At 37.0% G+C, this 16,726-nt stretch overlaps 1 protein-coding gene and 1 pseudogene across 1 annotated transcript; both read right to left on the reverse strand.

Annotated features, from left to right (window-relative positions):
* Positions 1 to 4,818: 4,818 nt before the first annotated feature.
* LOC110319053 (olfactory receptor 5W2-like) lies at positions 4,819 to 5,869 on the reverse strand. Its single transcript, XM_021194465.1, has one exon. It carries the CDS (start codon positions 5,810 to 5,812, stop codon positions 4,880 to 4,882), a length of 933 nt encoding a protein of 310 aa, XP_021050124.1. The 5' UTR covers positions 5,813 to 5,869; the 3' UTR covers positions 4,819 to 4,879.
* An 8,131-nt stretch (positions 5,870 to 14,000) lies between these two features.
* On the reverse strand, positions 14,001 to 15,351 carry LOC110317943 (annotated as a pseudogene).
* Positions 15,352 to 16,726: the final 1,375 nt, after the last annotated feature.

A 16,726-nucleotide genomic window follows, 5' to 3' on the forward strand; every position in this document is an offset into this window, starting at 1 on the left:
AAAAGGAAGAAAGAATGTTCAATCAATAAAATTAGAGATGAGGTGAGGGAAATAACAACAGGCATCAAAAATGTCCAGAGAATCATAGGGAAATATTTTTTTTTTTAAAATATGTCCTCCATCGAATTCGGAAAAGTAAAAAGGAATGGATGATATATACTACCTATCACTGTTAAATCATTATTAGATAAACAATTTAAACAGATGTTTAATCCAGGGTAAACAAGGAATTATAAATAAGTTTATAAAAAACAAAAACAAGATCCAATGATTTTAGCATAAAATTCTTCCAGGTTTTCAAAGAAGAGATGATAATTGGACAATTTTTAGAGTGCCACAATGACCCTGATATTTAAATCACAATCTAACTCAACAAAGAAGGAAGTAAATAGCATAAATAACAAAATAGCATAAAAGACAGCAGATGTTCTTATTAAATACAGAAAAGAACTTTTATGAAATGAATAGAAATCTGCAACTTCTGACTTGGGGGAGTGGGGATAGAGGATATCTAGGAAGTTCTAGATACTTGGGATGGGGAATATTACAGAAGTCAATGCAGGTGACCTTAGCCTACATACATAAGATCTGGTATATGGAAGAGTGGCTATGGAACTTGAAGAGGCTGCCTCCTGTAGCTAGGCAGGCCACCCAGAAGAGGGATAAGGATTCCAACCTACCTACAAAATTTTCAACCCCAAACTTGTCTCATCTAAAAGAAAGATGGAGCTGAAACTGAAAAAAATGGCTAACCATTAATTGGCCCAACTTGAGACCCATCCCACAGGCAAGCATCAATCATTGATACTATTAATAATACTGTTAGGCATGCAGAGAGTAGCCTAGTGTAGCTGTACTCTTAGAGGATTTACCCAGAAGCTGGCTGAAACAGATGTACCTGTCCACAGCCAAATACTGGATGGAGGTCTGGGACTCTTATGGAATAGTTTGGGAAGGAAGGTCCTCAAGGGGAAAGGAACTCCAAAGGAATACCAACACAGTCAACTAACCTGAACAGGAATGCTCAGAGCCTGAGTCACCACCAAAAGAGCAGACACAGGCTGGACCAAGGACCCTGGCACATATGTAGTAGATGTGCATCTCAGTTTCCATGTGAGTTCCCCAACAACTTTAGTGGGTGTTGTCCCTAAAGCTATTGTCTGACTGTGGACTTCTTTTCCCAACAGGACTATGATGCCTGTCCTGAAGGGAGAGATGCATCTAACTGTGCAAAGACTTGATTTGCCAGGGGGATACACAGGAAGATTCCACCTTTTCAGAGAAGAAGAGGGGTTATGGTGGGAGAGACTCTGGGAAGAGGACTGGGAGAGGGAGCAGTATTTGGGATGTAAATAAATGAATAAATAAATACAAAAAAGAATAATAAAACAAATTCTGACACCACTTCATGATAAAAGTCCTGGAGAGATTAGGGGTACAAGCAACATGCCTCAGCATAATGAAGTTTATACAAAGCACACAGGCAGTATCAACTGAAATGGAGACACTAGATGCCCCTGGAAAGAAGAATGGATAACAAATGTTGTATAGTTACTGAGTATTAGCCACTAAAATATTAAATTTGCAGGCAGTTGGATGGAATTAGAAACAACCATTCTCTTTTTTAATTTTTTTTACTGGTTTACATTTATTTACATTTCAAATATTATTCCCCTTCCCTGTTTCCCCTCCACAAATCCCCTATCCCATCGACTTTCCCCTGATTTTCTGAGGGGCCTCCCCACCCACCCACCCACTCCTACCTCACCAACCTAGCAATCTCCCACACTGGGACATTGAGCATTCACAGGACCAAGGGTCTCTCCTCCCACTGATGTCCAACAAGGCCATCCTTTGTCACATATAGGTCCCTCCGTGTATTTTTTTTTGGTTGGTGGCCCAGTCCCCTGGAGCTCCAGGGGATCTGGCTTGTTGACAGTTGCTCCTTCTATGGGACTGCAAACCCCTTCAGTTCCTTCAGTCCCTTCTCCAACTCCTCCATCAGGGACCCCCATGCTCAGTCCAATGTTTGGCTGAAAGCATCTCCTCTGCTTTGTCAGGGTCAGGAAGAACCTCTTAGGAGACAGCCATATCAGGTTCCATCAGCAAACACTTCCCAGCATCCACAACAGAGTTCAGGTTTGGTGGCTGTATATGGGATGGGTCCTCAGGTGGGACATATTCTGGATGATCTTTCCTTCAATTTCTGCTCCACACTTTGTCTCCATATTTCCTCCTGTATTAGAGTTACACCAAGATATTTTATATTATTTCTGATTATTGTGAAGGGTGTTGTTAGAGTGGATCCTCATGAGAAGGTAGATGGGGAGGAACTTGAAATAGTAGAACAAGAGGAAAGTATAATTGAGATATATAATATGAAAACATTCTCTTTTTGATAAAAGAAATACATAAATTTTAATGGAAAACAGTGTCCCTTTGTTTTATGCAAGCATTCAAATTAAGGGCCATATGTTCTCAGGAAGCTGATTTGCTGTTTTAGTACTTCAGTGACATCATCACAGAACGATGAAAAAGAAAAGCGGAGAGGAGGAACAGGACTATAACATTTATTTCTATATTGTTATATTTGTATTCACTTTTTATACTATTTAACAACCTATTAATAAACATACATTTAATTTACCAACATGTTATAAATGTTCAATACCTGTGTTCTGACATTGTATGACTTTTAAATTTCTGTTTCTGTCTGCTGTATTGACATGGAATGCTATGAGAGTGAATAGATTTTTACAATACACTTTGCAGGTACAGATTTTACAAAACTGAATAATAATAATAGATACTACTTAAGGATGTGATAGTCTTGTAGCAGAGAACATTTCTCTGTGGCTGGAGTAGAGGAAAAGGAAGAAACATGGAGAGCCCATTGGTAACTCTAGCCCACAAGGATTATATACCAGGATCTTTTACTGATCTTGCTAGTCTTGTGTCAACTTGACATGCAAAATAGAGGTATCTGAAGTGAGGAAACAATGAGAAAATGTCTTCATAATATCCATATGTAACATCCACTGCTAGAAATGAGGCCTGTTGGTAAGTATGTTTGATATACCCAGTTAAACTCCACTGAAGAAAACTAATTTTTCCTTCAGGTGACTGTCAACTAGAGATAGTTTTTTGGTTAGCAATGGTATCTTGTGCCAACTTGCCCCTCTCAGCAGTGGGATCCCATTTGTTTTGAACCTGTGCAATTCAAGGACGGAGTACAATATTTTTGGCCGCCTAGACAAAGTATTATATGCTAACCTTTAAGCTGATTGTTCTTGAGTGTGGCAAGAGGAGAGGTATACAGGTAGAGTTCCAGTACACTGACAAACCAGAGCATAAGTAATTCAAAGATAATTTTTTGGCTTGTAAGTAATATTCTTCAGGGCTAGTTATGGATAATTACTTCTTGGAAATAGAATGTGAGAACTGAAACTTGATTGTACCTTATGAGCAAAATAGAGTCTAAATACAAAGTGGTTACAGTTATGTTAAAAGGAGGACAGGCCACATCAGTACCCATTCTTTAAACAACTAGCTCAACATATTTTCTGTATGAGTACTTCCTTAGTTATGACTAAGGCATTCTGTAATTTTTTAAAATGCTTTACCCAAATTTGATATGTCTTTCCTTTCTTTGGTTTTCTAATTATTCATTCAATGCATAATTTAGACCTCACACTTAGAGGAGAAAGTCCATTGACATGTAAAACTAAGTTGTTGTGTTTGAGGAATCTGTATTTCCTTAGACAATACTGTTTTCTCTGTAATGTTCTCTAATGTAGGTAACTTGGGCTGCATAGAAAAATCTCTGTACAAGAAAATTTCCCTTAGTTGGGGAAAAGTGGAAAGTTGAAATCTTACTTAGGTCTGTGTTCAACATACAGTTTTAGCAGGGGTAAAATAGGTACTTAATAAAACCATGAGTATTACAAAAACTCATCTAGATATAAGGCATTTTCATAATTAGTTGTTGAAGGGGACTTACATAGTCCCTTGTTGTCCTGGGCTGGTGGTCCTGGATTCTATAAAAAAAGTAGGATGAGAAGGCCATCGGGAGGAAACCAGTAAGGAGCATAGCGCCTTAGCTTCTGCCTTAGCTCCTGACTCCAGAATTGTGCCCTACTTGAGTTTCTGTACTGAATTCCTGACAAATAGCAAGGACAAAGTAAAAGATTAACAAATAATTTTTTTCTAAGTTGCTTTTTGATTGTAGTTTTTTTTACAGCAATAGTTACCCTAACCAAGACAAATATATATTTTTTTTCTTAAAGAAAACTCTGGCATGGACATGCTAAGACTATTTTCTTAATTATGAACTCTACCACACAGCCATACATTTATGTCTAAGAAGATGCAATTCAAAATAAAGTCAATGAAATAAAAAATAGCCAATCTCTCTCTCACTCTCTTTCTCTATGTTTCTCTCTCTCATTCTCTCTCTTTCTTTTTCTCTCTCTTGCAACATGGGATTCAATTAAGCCTAAACACAAAGTTCATAGAACCATTTTTTATTCCAAAGGTATATAAACATAGCCCTTGAATTATCTATCTGATTTGTGAAGAAATTTAGAGTATACACATGTAAGGAAATATAATAAATCATATTATAGTATGTTTAAAACTGAAGAGCACAATATAAATACTTTAAAGTTGAATTGTTAATAAAAGCTTCTTAACACGAAAATTAAATATTAGCAAAATAAACTAATACATTAAGATATATTTAGAATCTAAAGCCTTTATTTTATTATTAGGGCATGCTACATAAATTCTGATTATTGTACAAACAGATGATATTGACTCAGGGGAATGCTGGAATACAAAATAGCTATTGCAAATGCATTTCTGTACATATAAGATGCCCTTAAAGCCACCTTTTACTTCTGAGCCTGACCAGGGCTTCTTTTACATCTTTATTCCGTAGACTGTAAATCAGAGGGTTTACCATAGGGATAATGAGGAGGTAAAAGATGGATGTCATTTTGTCTTGATCTAGAGAGTAGGCAGAGCTTGGTCTGAAATACATGAAGAGCATGGTCCCCTGGAAAATCCCAACTGCAGTCAGGTGAGAGGCACAGGTGGAGAAAGCTTTGAACCACCCACCAGTAGAACTAATCTTTAAGACAGATGAGATGATGTAACAGTAGGATACAAGAACTCCTGAGATAGTGCTTAGTTCAATGAAACCAAAAAGCATAAATAATACCAGTTCATTGACATGTGTATCAGAACATGAAAGAAGCAAGACTGGAGGTAAATCACAAAAGAAATGATTGATCTGAATAGAGTGGCAGAAACATAAGCTGAATGCCAATGAGGTATGTATGAAACCATCTATAGTTCCCAACACATAGATTGCAGTTAAAAACTGGTAGCAAACTTTACTAGACATGTCCACAGCATACATCAGGGGGTTGCTGATGGCCTTGTACCTATCAAAGGCCATCACAGCCAGCAGCATGCACTCAACATCTATAAAAATTGAGACAATCAGGAGTTGGAGAAAACAGCCAACAAAAGAAATTGGATTATTATCTTCAAGAAGGTCTAAGAGCATCTTGGGTCCAACTGCAGTGGAGTAGCAGAGATCAGAGAATGAGAGGTGGCTGAGGAAGAAGTACATTGGTGTGTGAAGCTGGGGATCCATTCTGATCAGTGTGATCATTCCTACATTTGTCAGAAGAATAGTGAGGTAAACAATCAGAAACACTATGAACAAAGCAACTTTCATTTCATGCTTGTTGGTAATTCCCAACAGAAGAAACTCAGGCACAGATGAGCAGTTTTTCTTGTCCATTCTTCTCTGTTCATGATCTAAACAGTAAAAAAATTAGCAAGGCAATGGTCTGTTAGGGTTTGATATGATTCTAGATATATAATAAAGAAATTAATTGTATTAAAGGAATCTACTAGGTACACAGGGAAATGAACAAAATGAGTAACATAAATTATAGTTGTAATGTGGCATGATCATGGAAAAGTAATAATAATGATTAAATTGAATTGTATGTGATTTTGTCTACATGTTTCTGTCATCTACCTGTCTATATTTGTAAACCATGATTCATCTGACTTTTCTTTAACTCATTATTCATTAACACATTTATATAAACAATGATGTATAATGACATGTAATATAAAGTAATTGAGAAATTACAGACAAATCCTAATATAAGCTCTATCATATGTATTCTTATTATAGTCATTATTATTATCACTACATTTGTTAGGTTACTCACTATAAGATATATATGAATTCAATAATATCATTAGACAATAAATTGAGATAGTTGTAGTAATATTTCAAATTTTAAAGTGTTTACATAAAAATAAAACACAATTTATTAATGTGTTTATCACTTTACTATCTTTCTAAACTCTTTTATCACTTAAATGTGTTCATAAGACAAGAATCTTCAAAAACTAAGCTTGAATTTGCAAGAAATGGTAGTAACAGACAGTTTTGCTTAGCCTACTCTTAAATGGAATGTTTCATTTAAATAAAGATTTGAGGTAAACAGCAAAGCAGCAAAATTTCATAAATAAAATGCTTTGGTATCATGTGTCTACATGAAGCAGTCCTATGTGAACGTTGTGGGGTATCATTGTACTCCATTGTTTTTATATTAAGTGGAGACAGAGAAACAGAGACAGAGAGGGGGAGCAGACTGAATGATAATTAATCATAGCATAATGGTTTAAAGAAAAGCTATGATGAATAAGTTTCCAATTGAAAGGTGAGAGTACAACAGAGAACAATTTTTGCATACTAATATTTAAAGATAATTCAAAATTGTACTTAATATCTAATAAAACAATTAAAGCTATTTTCTCCTGTGTATAACACTTACCACCAGCATTTCACACAATTACTGCTTAGATCTTGAAGGTACATGGTTTCTTTCAAACACTGTTAATAATAGTGATGATGATGATGATATAGAGGTTTTCAACTAATTAACCTTAAATAAAGGGCACTGTGTTGTAATATGTATTTACTCCATACAGTATGGCTTTTTTTTTTTTTTCACATGGGCTTGATTACACACATATTGCTATATAATATTCATTGTTATTAAAACTAGATGAATTATAAATTTGCATACATCACATCATTTGCATTTGGATTAAAAAATGATTTACTTGTATATTTTAATTAGACAAAAAGTATTTGAAAGCTTTTTATTCTTCATACAGGAGAAATGAAGAGTCAAATTCATAAATGTCTAATAAGAAAATAACACCTATAGATACATGGTAGAATTTATTAACCTACATAGGGATTTATAAAGCTATTTATTATTCTTGTTTTATCTTAATGTAAATGAAAGAATTTTTAAAAATATTTTTCCAGATAACCACTTAGAAACCTACCTGCAATGAGAGAATCTTTCTATCCTTCTAATGTCAATTGAAGATAAGTTGATCACGTTTATATTCATCTAAGGCTGCTGAGATTTAATTCTCTTGAGGCTCAGACACTTTTGGATTATTCTAAAGTGATTAATTAAATTTCTTACTCAGTATTTTCTTTGGGAATACCCAAATATTACACCCATAGTTATCATTTTCTCTCCATGTCCTTGACTCCATGTTGGTGAATAACAGATATTGACCAGGATTTCTAATGAAACCATGCATTAAATGAACAAATTGAATAGTTAATGATATTGCTTCTTTCCTTATTTGCTCAGATTCTTCCATGTACAAGGCAATCTTTTTGGCATCTAATTTAAAAGCATGCCAATACTGCCAGTTGCTTTTTATTTTGTATTGAGATTATAAAATAGTTGCGTACTCTCTTACTTTCCTTCCTTTAAGCATTATTTCCATGCATCTCCCCCATATTTTTTTCATATTAAAGGCCTGTTTTTACTTTAATTCCTGTTACAGACACATGCATAAGAAACACACACATATACACACAGACACAGACACAGACACAGACACAGACACACACACCTGCATACATAAATTGTACCTGCTCAGTTTGATCAGTGTTACTTCTATGCCTATGATGCTGAACAGAACATTTGGTACTGGGTAGCCAGTTGGTGTTCTCTTCCCTGGGGAAGACTTTTTTCCCTCTCTCAGCATCTCTGATAAATCACTTGTATTTCTCTCTTTAGTGTTGAGGCCTCCTGTGCTTTCCCTGTCATCATTTGCATGTCTATTAGAGTAGTCCTCATCCAGGTCTTGTTTAATATAGTCTTGTTAATGACACTTTTTGAGTATAGATATTGACACTTTTAGGAAACATAATGTCACATAAAAATCTCTTACTCTTTGAAGAACAAGCTATACCACTTTTGGGAATATATGCAAAAGACGCCCCACCGTGCCACAGGGGCATGAACATGTTCTATTATGTTCATAGTGGATTTATTTGTTATAGCCAGAAGCTAGAAACAACCCAAATGTCCCGACAGAAGAATGAATACAGAAAATGTGGTTCATTTACATAATGGAATGCTACTCAGCTATTAAGAACAAAGACATCCTGAGTTTTGCAAGCAAAACAGATGGAACTAGAAAATATCATCCTGAGTGAGGTAACTAAGACCCAAAAGTACATGCATGGTATATATTCACTAATAAGTGGATATTAGCCAAAAAGAATAAAAAAATATAGAATACCCAAGATACAGTCCACAGAACTTTAAAAGTTCAACAAGCTGAAGTGCCCATGTGAGGAAGCCTCAGTCCCACTTGGGAAATAGAAGAAAGCAATCACAAGTGGGGAGGGAGGGAGGAAGAGAGGGGAACCTGATCTGGCACTGGGTGAGGGAAAAGGACAGAAGTCTTAAGGGCCAGCAGAAAGAATGGAAACAGGCAACCTCTGGAAATAAAAGTTTGGGGGAACCCTCCAGAATGTACCAGAGATCTGGGAGGTATGAGACTCACAGGAATCAAAGGTAGAGACCTTAGATGAAATATCAGACTGGAGGAAGGGAGACTTATAGAGCCCACCTCCAGCAGGAAAACAGGACATCAAGTGAGGGATAAGGTTGCCATTCCACAGTCACATATCTGACCCCTAATTGTTCCTGTCTGAAAGAATTACAGGAATGGAAATGGAGTGGTACCTGAGGAAATGAAGGTCCAGACACAGGCCCAAAGTGGGATCCAGCTCAAGGGAAGGTCCCAAGGCCTGCAATACTCCTGAGGCTATGGAGCACTCACAAAAAGAGACCTAATATGACTGCCCTCTGAATGAGCCAACAAGCAGCTGAAAGAGTAAGATGCAGATATTTGCACCCAACCAATGGACAGAAGCAGCTGACCCCTGTTGCTGAATTAGGGAAGGCAGAAAGAAGCTGGGGAGAATGTTGATCCTGTAGGAGGACCAGCAGTCTTTATGAACCTGGACGCCCAAGATATCTCAAACACTGGACCACCAAACAGACAGCATACTCCAGCTGATATGAGGCTCCCAGAACACATACAGTAGAGGACTTCCAGGTCTGTGTTCATTCAGAGATGATGCTCCTAACCCTCAAGAGACTGGAGGCCCCAGGGTCAGGTGAGATAGGAGTGGGAACATCCACGGAGAGACAGGGTGGTAGGGAGGAGGTATGGGGTGTGGAGCAGCCGGGGAGTGATGGGAGGGCAGGGAATGGAATATGGAGTGTAAAAAATAAATTAATTAAAAAAGTACATAGTCTTCTGGCTTTTACAAATCTTTACACCCCCCATTTACAATGGTCCCTGAATCTTTTTTTATAAGTTAATTCTACTTGTATTTGCTTTTTTTTAAGTTGGATATTTCCTTTATTTACATTTCAAATGTTATACTCTTGCCCATTTACCCCCAGGAACCCCCATCCCATCTGCATTCCTCTTGCTTCTATTAGGGTGTTCCCCCATTCACTCACCCATTCCCACCTCTACTCCCCAGCATTTCCTTACACTGGGGCTCTGAGCCTTCACCAAGGGCTTCTCCTCCCATTGATGCCCAGCAAGGCCATCCTCTGATACATATGTGGCTTGCGTCATATGTCCCTCCATGTATACTCTTTGATTGGTGGTTTAGTCCTTGGGAGCTCTGGGGTGTTTGGTTGGTTGATATTGTTGTTCTTCCTATGGGGTTGTAAACACATTCAGCTCATTCATTCCTTTCTCTGACTCCTTCTTTGGGGACCCAGTGCTCAGTCTCCTAAAATCTAGGTATAGGAGTTGTGTTGTATCAGTTGAGACAGGACTCCACAATTCTGCACTTTGATTGATTACAGTTTTCTATAATAATCCCTGTTAAAAAGAGAAGTTCCCTTTATTTAAAATCATTTGTTTGATTTTTACCTTTATATCTTCTCTTTCCAAGAAGACAGGGACCTAGATTAGTAGTCCTATGTCAGTGCTGATGGTATAAGAACTTTTGAGAGTGTGTGATTCAACTTGGAAAGGTTAAAAGCATTGAGCCTGATATTCATAACGATGACAACATCTATAGGTGTATTCAATCAAGAATAAAAATCTTCACAATCTCAAGACTATATCACCAATTTCTTTTCATAGAACACCCAGATCACTGGAAGATACCACTTATGTTCTACATAGGTCTTACCTTCTGCTAAGCAGTCTCCCACATGTCAACACCCCCAATAAATGTTGTTCAAACACATTCAGAGATGTTTCCAAATGTCTTAGTTGTCTCAGAATCGAGTCAAATTGATAAAAACTTGTCAGCATTACATTTTATTGCTGAGAATAGGTAAAGAAAATAATTTATTTCCGTCAAAATAACATCTTTACCAGTGAGAATAATGTAACATTCTCAATGAGTAATCACTTCAGTGAAAAGTTACTGAATATGAGTAATTCATCCCCTTTGAGCAAGATGGCAAATACAAAGAGACATGACAGAGAAAAAACAAACAAATAACCTTTTTAGATCTGCAGAAATGTAATGGATGCTTCCCAGTTCTACTAATCAGTATTTATATTTTAAATAAAAGACAATAGTTATAAGTCAATATTCTGGATATATATGGATTGAAACCTCAACTTCAAACTTTTCTTGATCCAATATTGTCAGGGGATTCTACAATATTGGGATATGAATGTCTACAGATAAACTATGGTGTCTGGAAACACTAAAAACACTAAATATTCAGATCCTGATTTTGTAAAATAAGATTGAAGTTGACTCTGATGCACCTATATACAAATAAATCATCGGATAGTTTTTATATTTATAGCATCTTCAGGAAGAAAAAAAAAGAATAAAGGGCAAAGGTTATTCATATAAACCCAAAGTTATAAAGCTAACCCCTAAATGGATTTAATGTTTTCCCATTTCATTCAACTTCTTGACACATAGAAAAGATTTATTTTAGAGATTAAGCACATAAGGAAATAATACATGCTAACATGGAATAATTTCAGATACAACATTTTGACATCTTTTGTACCTCACATCAGAAGAGTCACAGGGCAGAAAGACAGGACACTATCTGCCAGATCTTCAATACCACTTATTAATTTCATAAAAATAACATCAGACAATACATTTCTCAACCTAATGAATTTAGAGAGATGAATTCATGAATAAGTTGTATTTGATTTAGAAACTAAACTTACTTTTCACTTATTTCATAATCATCCTAATGGCTAACTTTGATTGACAACTTGACTGAATATAGAACCAACTAAAACTCAACCAGCTGGGTACATTTTGGGGAGATAATTTCAAGCATACCATAAGAGGTACAAAAGCCCACCCTCAACTTGGACCATACTGACAGTATACAAAAAAGGACAGTGATGAAGAAACGTATTTGTCTGTATGCCCTGACCCTTGCTGGCAAGTTCATCTGTTTGATGCTAAAGCATTCCTTTACTGGAATCAGAACCTCTTCCTTCAGATTAGACTAAATATAGACTACAGTTTAGCTGAGGCATTCAACTTTGTACACTCAACAACTCATGGATTCTTAACCTTTCTATCAAGGACTCTCATTGTTGGATATGCTGGGTTAAAACCTGTATGTCACCCCTATAAGTCCCTTTTTGATATGCAGTTTCTTTCCTCTACCTCTAAGGAAGTCTGACTATGCACTTTCTTCAACAGGTAACTTTATACAGACATATATGTATATATATATATATCCAATTTCACTTAACATGTGATAATAACTGATAATGTGACAGTGAGATATGGAATATGTACATGAATGCAATACCATAATTAGTGACAATCTGTGCCATATCATTATTTAATATTGTAATTTATTCCATTTAATGTTTTCTTCCAAGAGTGCCATGATCTTTTCCATCTTTCTATGAGTTTGTATTAGAAAATACCATAGTTGAGGCCCATTTCAAGATGTAAATCACAATTCAGAAAAGTGGTAATCCAAAGTCAAGAGTCTGTAGACAGTGTCTGGATAAAGTCCAGATTAAGATCACTTCTTACTGTCCTCATTTGACCTCAAAGGCCAAGGATTTCATCTCCTCTTCTATGTAGGCACAAATATCTTCAGTGAAAATTATACCTTCATTAATTTTTATCACTTACCTTAGTTTATATACTAATAACATAACTTAAGGAGATACATTCTTAACACAAGGGTATATTAATGTGAATTTATATCAAAACCCACCAGTTTATCTGTTAATGGTTACATAACAAAATATCATCTGTTGGAAACTAGAAGTCCTTCACTACTAACTATTAATTCATCAGGGAGTTCTAAAATATTATTTTCTGAACAGAGCACTGCACATTTGGCAGTAGCCATGTAACATCTGCAGGGAACAGCATATGAGTGATTCACTGATGGGATTCTACTGTAGAAAAACCTTTGGAAACCCCTTTCCAATTGGCAAAATCTTGTGGTAAATTTGGTGAATTCTATGCTTATTACCCAGATCACAATTGCTAAAAGATCTCCATCCTTTCACTATGTCTACACTCACACTCATAGCAAAATTTAGTTTCACTCTGTTGGTCACAGGCAAGGCAGGGATCATGCAGACTCAAAGTCCTGTGCATGATTCCATGTTTTCACAATAGTCTTTCGAGTGGTAAAAAACCCTCCTCTTTTTTCTTGCCCTATGGATTCTCCAGATGTGATAATTATTCCTAGGTACTTTCATATAATCACATCCCTAGAGAAACAGCTACAGTCACACTGAGTAAGCCTGTAGCAGTTGAGGAGAGTGGTGGGTCCTGCATACCTAACTGTGCCATGGAAAGTATTAACAGAGGCTTAAAATGAGGAAGCTATGTCTGATCAACAAAGACGTAAAAAATAGGGATTTAGCATAAATTTAAAAATGGTTTTTGGAAAGATGCTATCAGGTGCATATCAGGAAACAATACATGGTACCATAAACACATCTCTATCTGCAATTTAAAAAGTATTATGACAGTGGGGGTGCTATGGATGGGTGGACGTATAGCCACAAATGTTTAATTCTGTCTCTTACTTTATATAACTATGTAACTGCTCATGTGTGTGTAAGTGTCTATAGGACATGCTTTTGAAGAGTTTTAATTTTTCCTCGCTGAAGTTTAGCTTTGTAATGCAAAATAAGTTTAGGTAGTGATTGACCCTACAGCAAGGGAGAAGGACTAAGTGAAGTTATTGGGGAATTTTTGTAATTGTAGAGATTTTTTAAAATGTTGATGTTATGATTTCTTTAATAAAATAGCCAATGATGTCACTGCTCAAATGAGCAAGATTATTTTGGCTGTACAAAGATGGCCACTTGCTTGAAAATCAACAGATAGTCAGTATCTTCAATTTCATGTACACCCCATCTCTGTCACAGGACCTGAACCTAGCAGCTGGAGCTAGTTGCCGGCACTCATTGCTAGAGGCAATAAATTAATAGGACACATATGATGGTCTCAAATTGTTTCTTATTAATCAATTTTGGTACAAACATTTTAAAATTAAAATTGCGATATTATTGATTTTGTTTTGTGCAGTATAAAACCAAAAACCCATCATACATTTCTGTGTATTCAGTAAATTTCCTTAAAACCAGCTTTTACTTCTGAGGCCGACCAGGGCTTCTTTTACATCTTTGTTCCATAGACTGTAAATCAGAGGGTTTATCATGGGGATAATGAGGAGGTGAAAGACAGATGTCATTTTGTCTTGGTCTAGAGAGTAGGCAGAACTTGGTCTGAAACACATGAAGAGCATGGTCCCCTGGGAAATCCCAACTGCAGTAAGGTGAGCGGCACAAGTGGAGAAAGCCTTGAAGCATCCTCCAGCAGAGCTGATCTTCAAGACTGATGAGATGATGTAACAATAGGAGACCAAGACACTTGAGATGGTGTCCAATTCAATGAATCCCAAAAGGATGAATAACACTAGTTCACTGACCTGTGTATGAGAACAGGAAAGGAGTAAGACAGCAGGAAAATCATAGAAGAACTGATTAATATGAGTAGAGCTACAGAAACATAAGTTAAATGCCAATGGGTTTTGTATGAAACTGTGTATAGTTCCCAACAGATAGATTCCAGTTAGGAACTGGTAGCAAACATGTCCACCGCATGCAACAGGGGTGTGCTGATAGCCTTGTACTTATCAAAGGCCATTACAGCCAGAAGCATGCATTCAGTATCTATAAAGGTACAAACTAATAAGAATTGCAGGAAACAGCTAACAAAGGAAATTGGATTATTCTCCGCAATAAGGTCCAACAGCATCTTTGGTCCCACTTTAGTGGAATAGCACAGGTCAGAGAAGGAAAGTTGGCTGAGGAAGAAGTACATTGGTGTGTGAAGCTGGGGATCCATTCTGATCAAAATGATCATTCCAACATTTGCTACAAGAATAGTATGTTAAGCTGGGTGTGGTGACACATGCCTTTGATCATAGCACTCCGGAGGCAGAGGCAGGCGNATTTCTGAGTTCGAGGCCAGTCAGGTCTACAGAGTGAGTTCCAGGACAGCCAAGGCTACACAGAGAAGCCCTGTCATGAAAAACCAAAAATAAAGTAAGTTATACAACCAATAACACAATGAATAAAGCCTCTTTCATGTCAGGGTTACTGGTAAATCCCAGAAGGAAAAAAAATGTGGTAATGAAGAGCAGAGGAATTTCTTTTCTAGTCCAATCTATTTGGAGTTCTTTGTATTTTTGTGTTTCCTCTTTAAGAGCTTCTACCTGTTTTCTTGTATATATTTAAGAGAGTTATTTATGTCCTTCTTAAAGTCCTCTATCAGCATCATGAGATATGATTTTAAATCCACATCTTGGGTTTTTTTGGTGTGTTGGGTTATTCAGGACTTGCTGTTGTTGGAGAATGAGGCTCTGATGATGCCATGTACCCTTGGTTTCTGTTGGTAAGGTACTTGCACTTGCCCTTTGCCATCTGTTTATCTCTGGTGCTAGATGTTCTTGCTGTCTCTGGCTTGATCTTGTCCTTCCTGTGGGCCTGTAAGCCTGTGTTAGCACTTCTAGAAGAAGAGCTCTCCCCTCTCAGGACCCATGCACAGAGTACAATAACCACAGCTCCGGGTGCAGATGGATACTGGAAGGACCCTGTTCCAGCTGTTCTACTGCTTCTGTGACCTGTGCATTCCTGGCTGGTCCTGCCTTACATAGTCACTGGAGAGAAAATGTTCATTGTCTTATCATTTATTATCCTGAAAACTCGTTAAGAATTTTCTTTCTGACTATGCTAAAAATGTTTCGGTTTATTTCTCTCATGCAGGAATATATTGATATAGATACAAAAACTGACATGGATAAAATCCAATAAAGTTTATCTGGTTCATGTCCTTCTTTTCACTGAAACTTCAAAGTGATGATATTTTATCAAAATTCACAATTATAAGTTAAGACTAGAGATTTGGGGCTGGAGAGATGGCTCAGCTGTTAAGAGCACTGACTGCCTTTCTAAAGGTTCTGAGTTCAAATTCCAGCAACTACATGGTGGCTCACAACCATCCATAATGAGATCTGAGGCCCTCTTCTGGGGTGTTTGAAGACAGCTACAGTGTACTTACATATGATAAATAAATAAATATTTGGGCTGGAGTGAGCAGGGCTAGAGTAAGTGGGGCCAGAGCGAGCAGGGACAGAGAAAGATGTAAAAGTGTCTGAAGACAGCTACACTATACTTATATATAATAAATAAATAAATTGTTAAAACATTCCAATTGTACTGCCCTTCTATGCTGGTGAAAACATATCGTAGGAGAAGATTTTAAAATGTACACTTTAGGAAATAACAGTGGATTATTAAATAATTATATACTACCAGTAAAATTCTAACAAACTTTTACCAGGATTCTTAAAAGTACAGACATAATTTTAAATTCTGTTTCACACACACACACACACACACACACACACACACACACACACACACACAGAGAGAGAGAGAGAGAGAGAGAGAGAGAGAGAGAGAGAGAGAAACAGAGACAGAAACAGAGACAGAGAGAGAAGAGAGAGAGGGAGAGACAGAGACAGAGACAGACAGAGAGAGAAAGAGAGATAAAGACAAAGAAAGGGATAGAGACAGAGAGAGACAGAGAGAGAAACAGGGACAGAGAGAGACAGAGAGATAGAGACAGTGACAGAGACAGAGAAACACACAAAGCACACACACAATATGTGGAACTGTGAAATTTTTGGTTTTGCATATGATTTGGAATTCCAATGCAACTCCGGCAACTATCACTATAGCCTCAGGAAATCCCGCCCAGGGTTCCGACAGACCCCAAGCCTGAGAAAGGACAAAA

Source organism: Mus pahari, chromosome 3, assembly GCF_900095145.1.
Source record: "Mus pahari chromosome 3, PAHARI_EIJ_v1.1, whole genome shotgun sequence".
In the NCBI taxonomy this organism is placed as follows: Eukaryota; Metazoa; Chordata; class Mammalia; order Rodentia; family Muridae; genus Mus; species Mus pahari.

Bases quoted from the DNA above. Each gene is read 5' to 3' on its own strand.
- LOC110319053 (XM_021194465.1), bottom strand. From the start codon at position 5,812: ATGGACAAGAAAAACTGCTCATCTGTGCCTGAGTTTCTTCTGTTGGGA.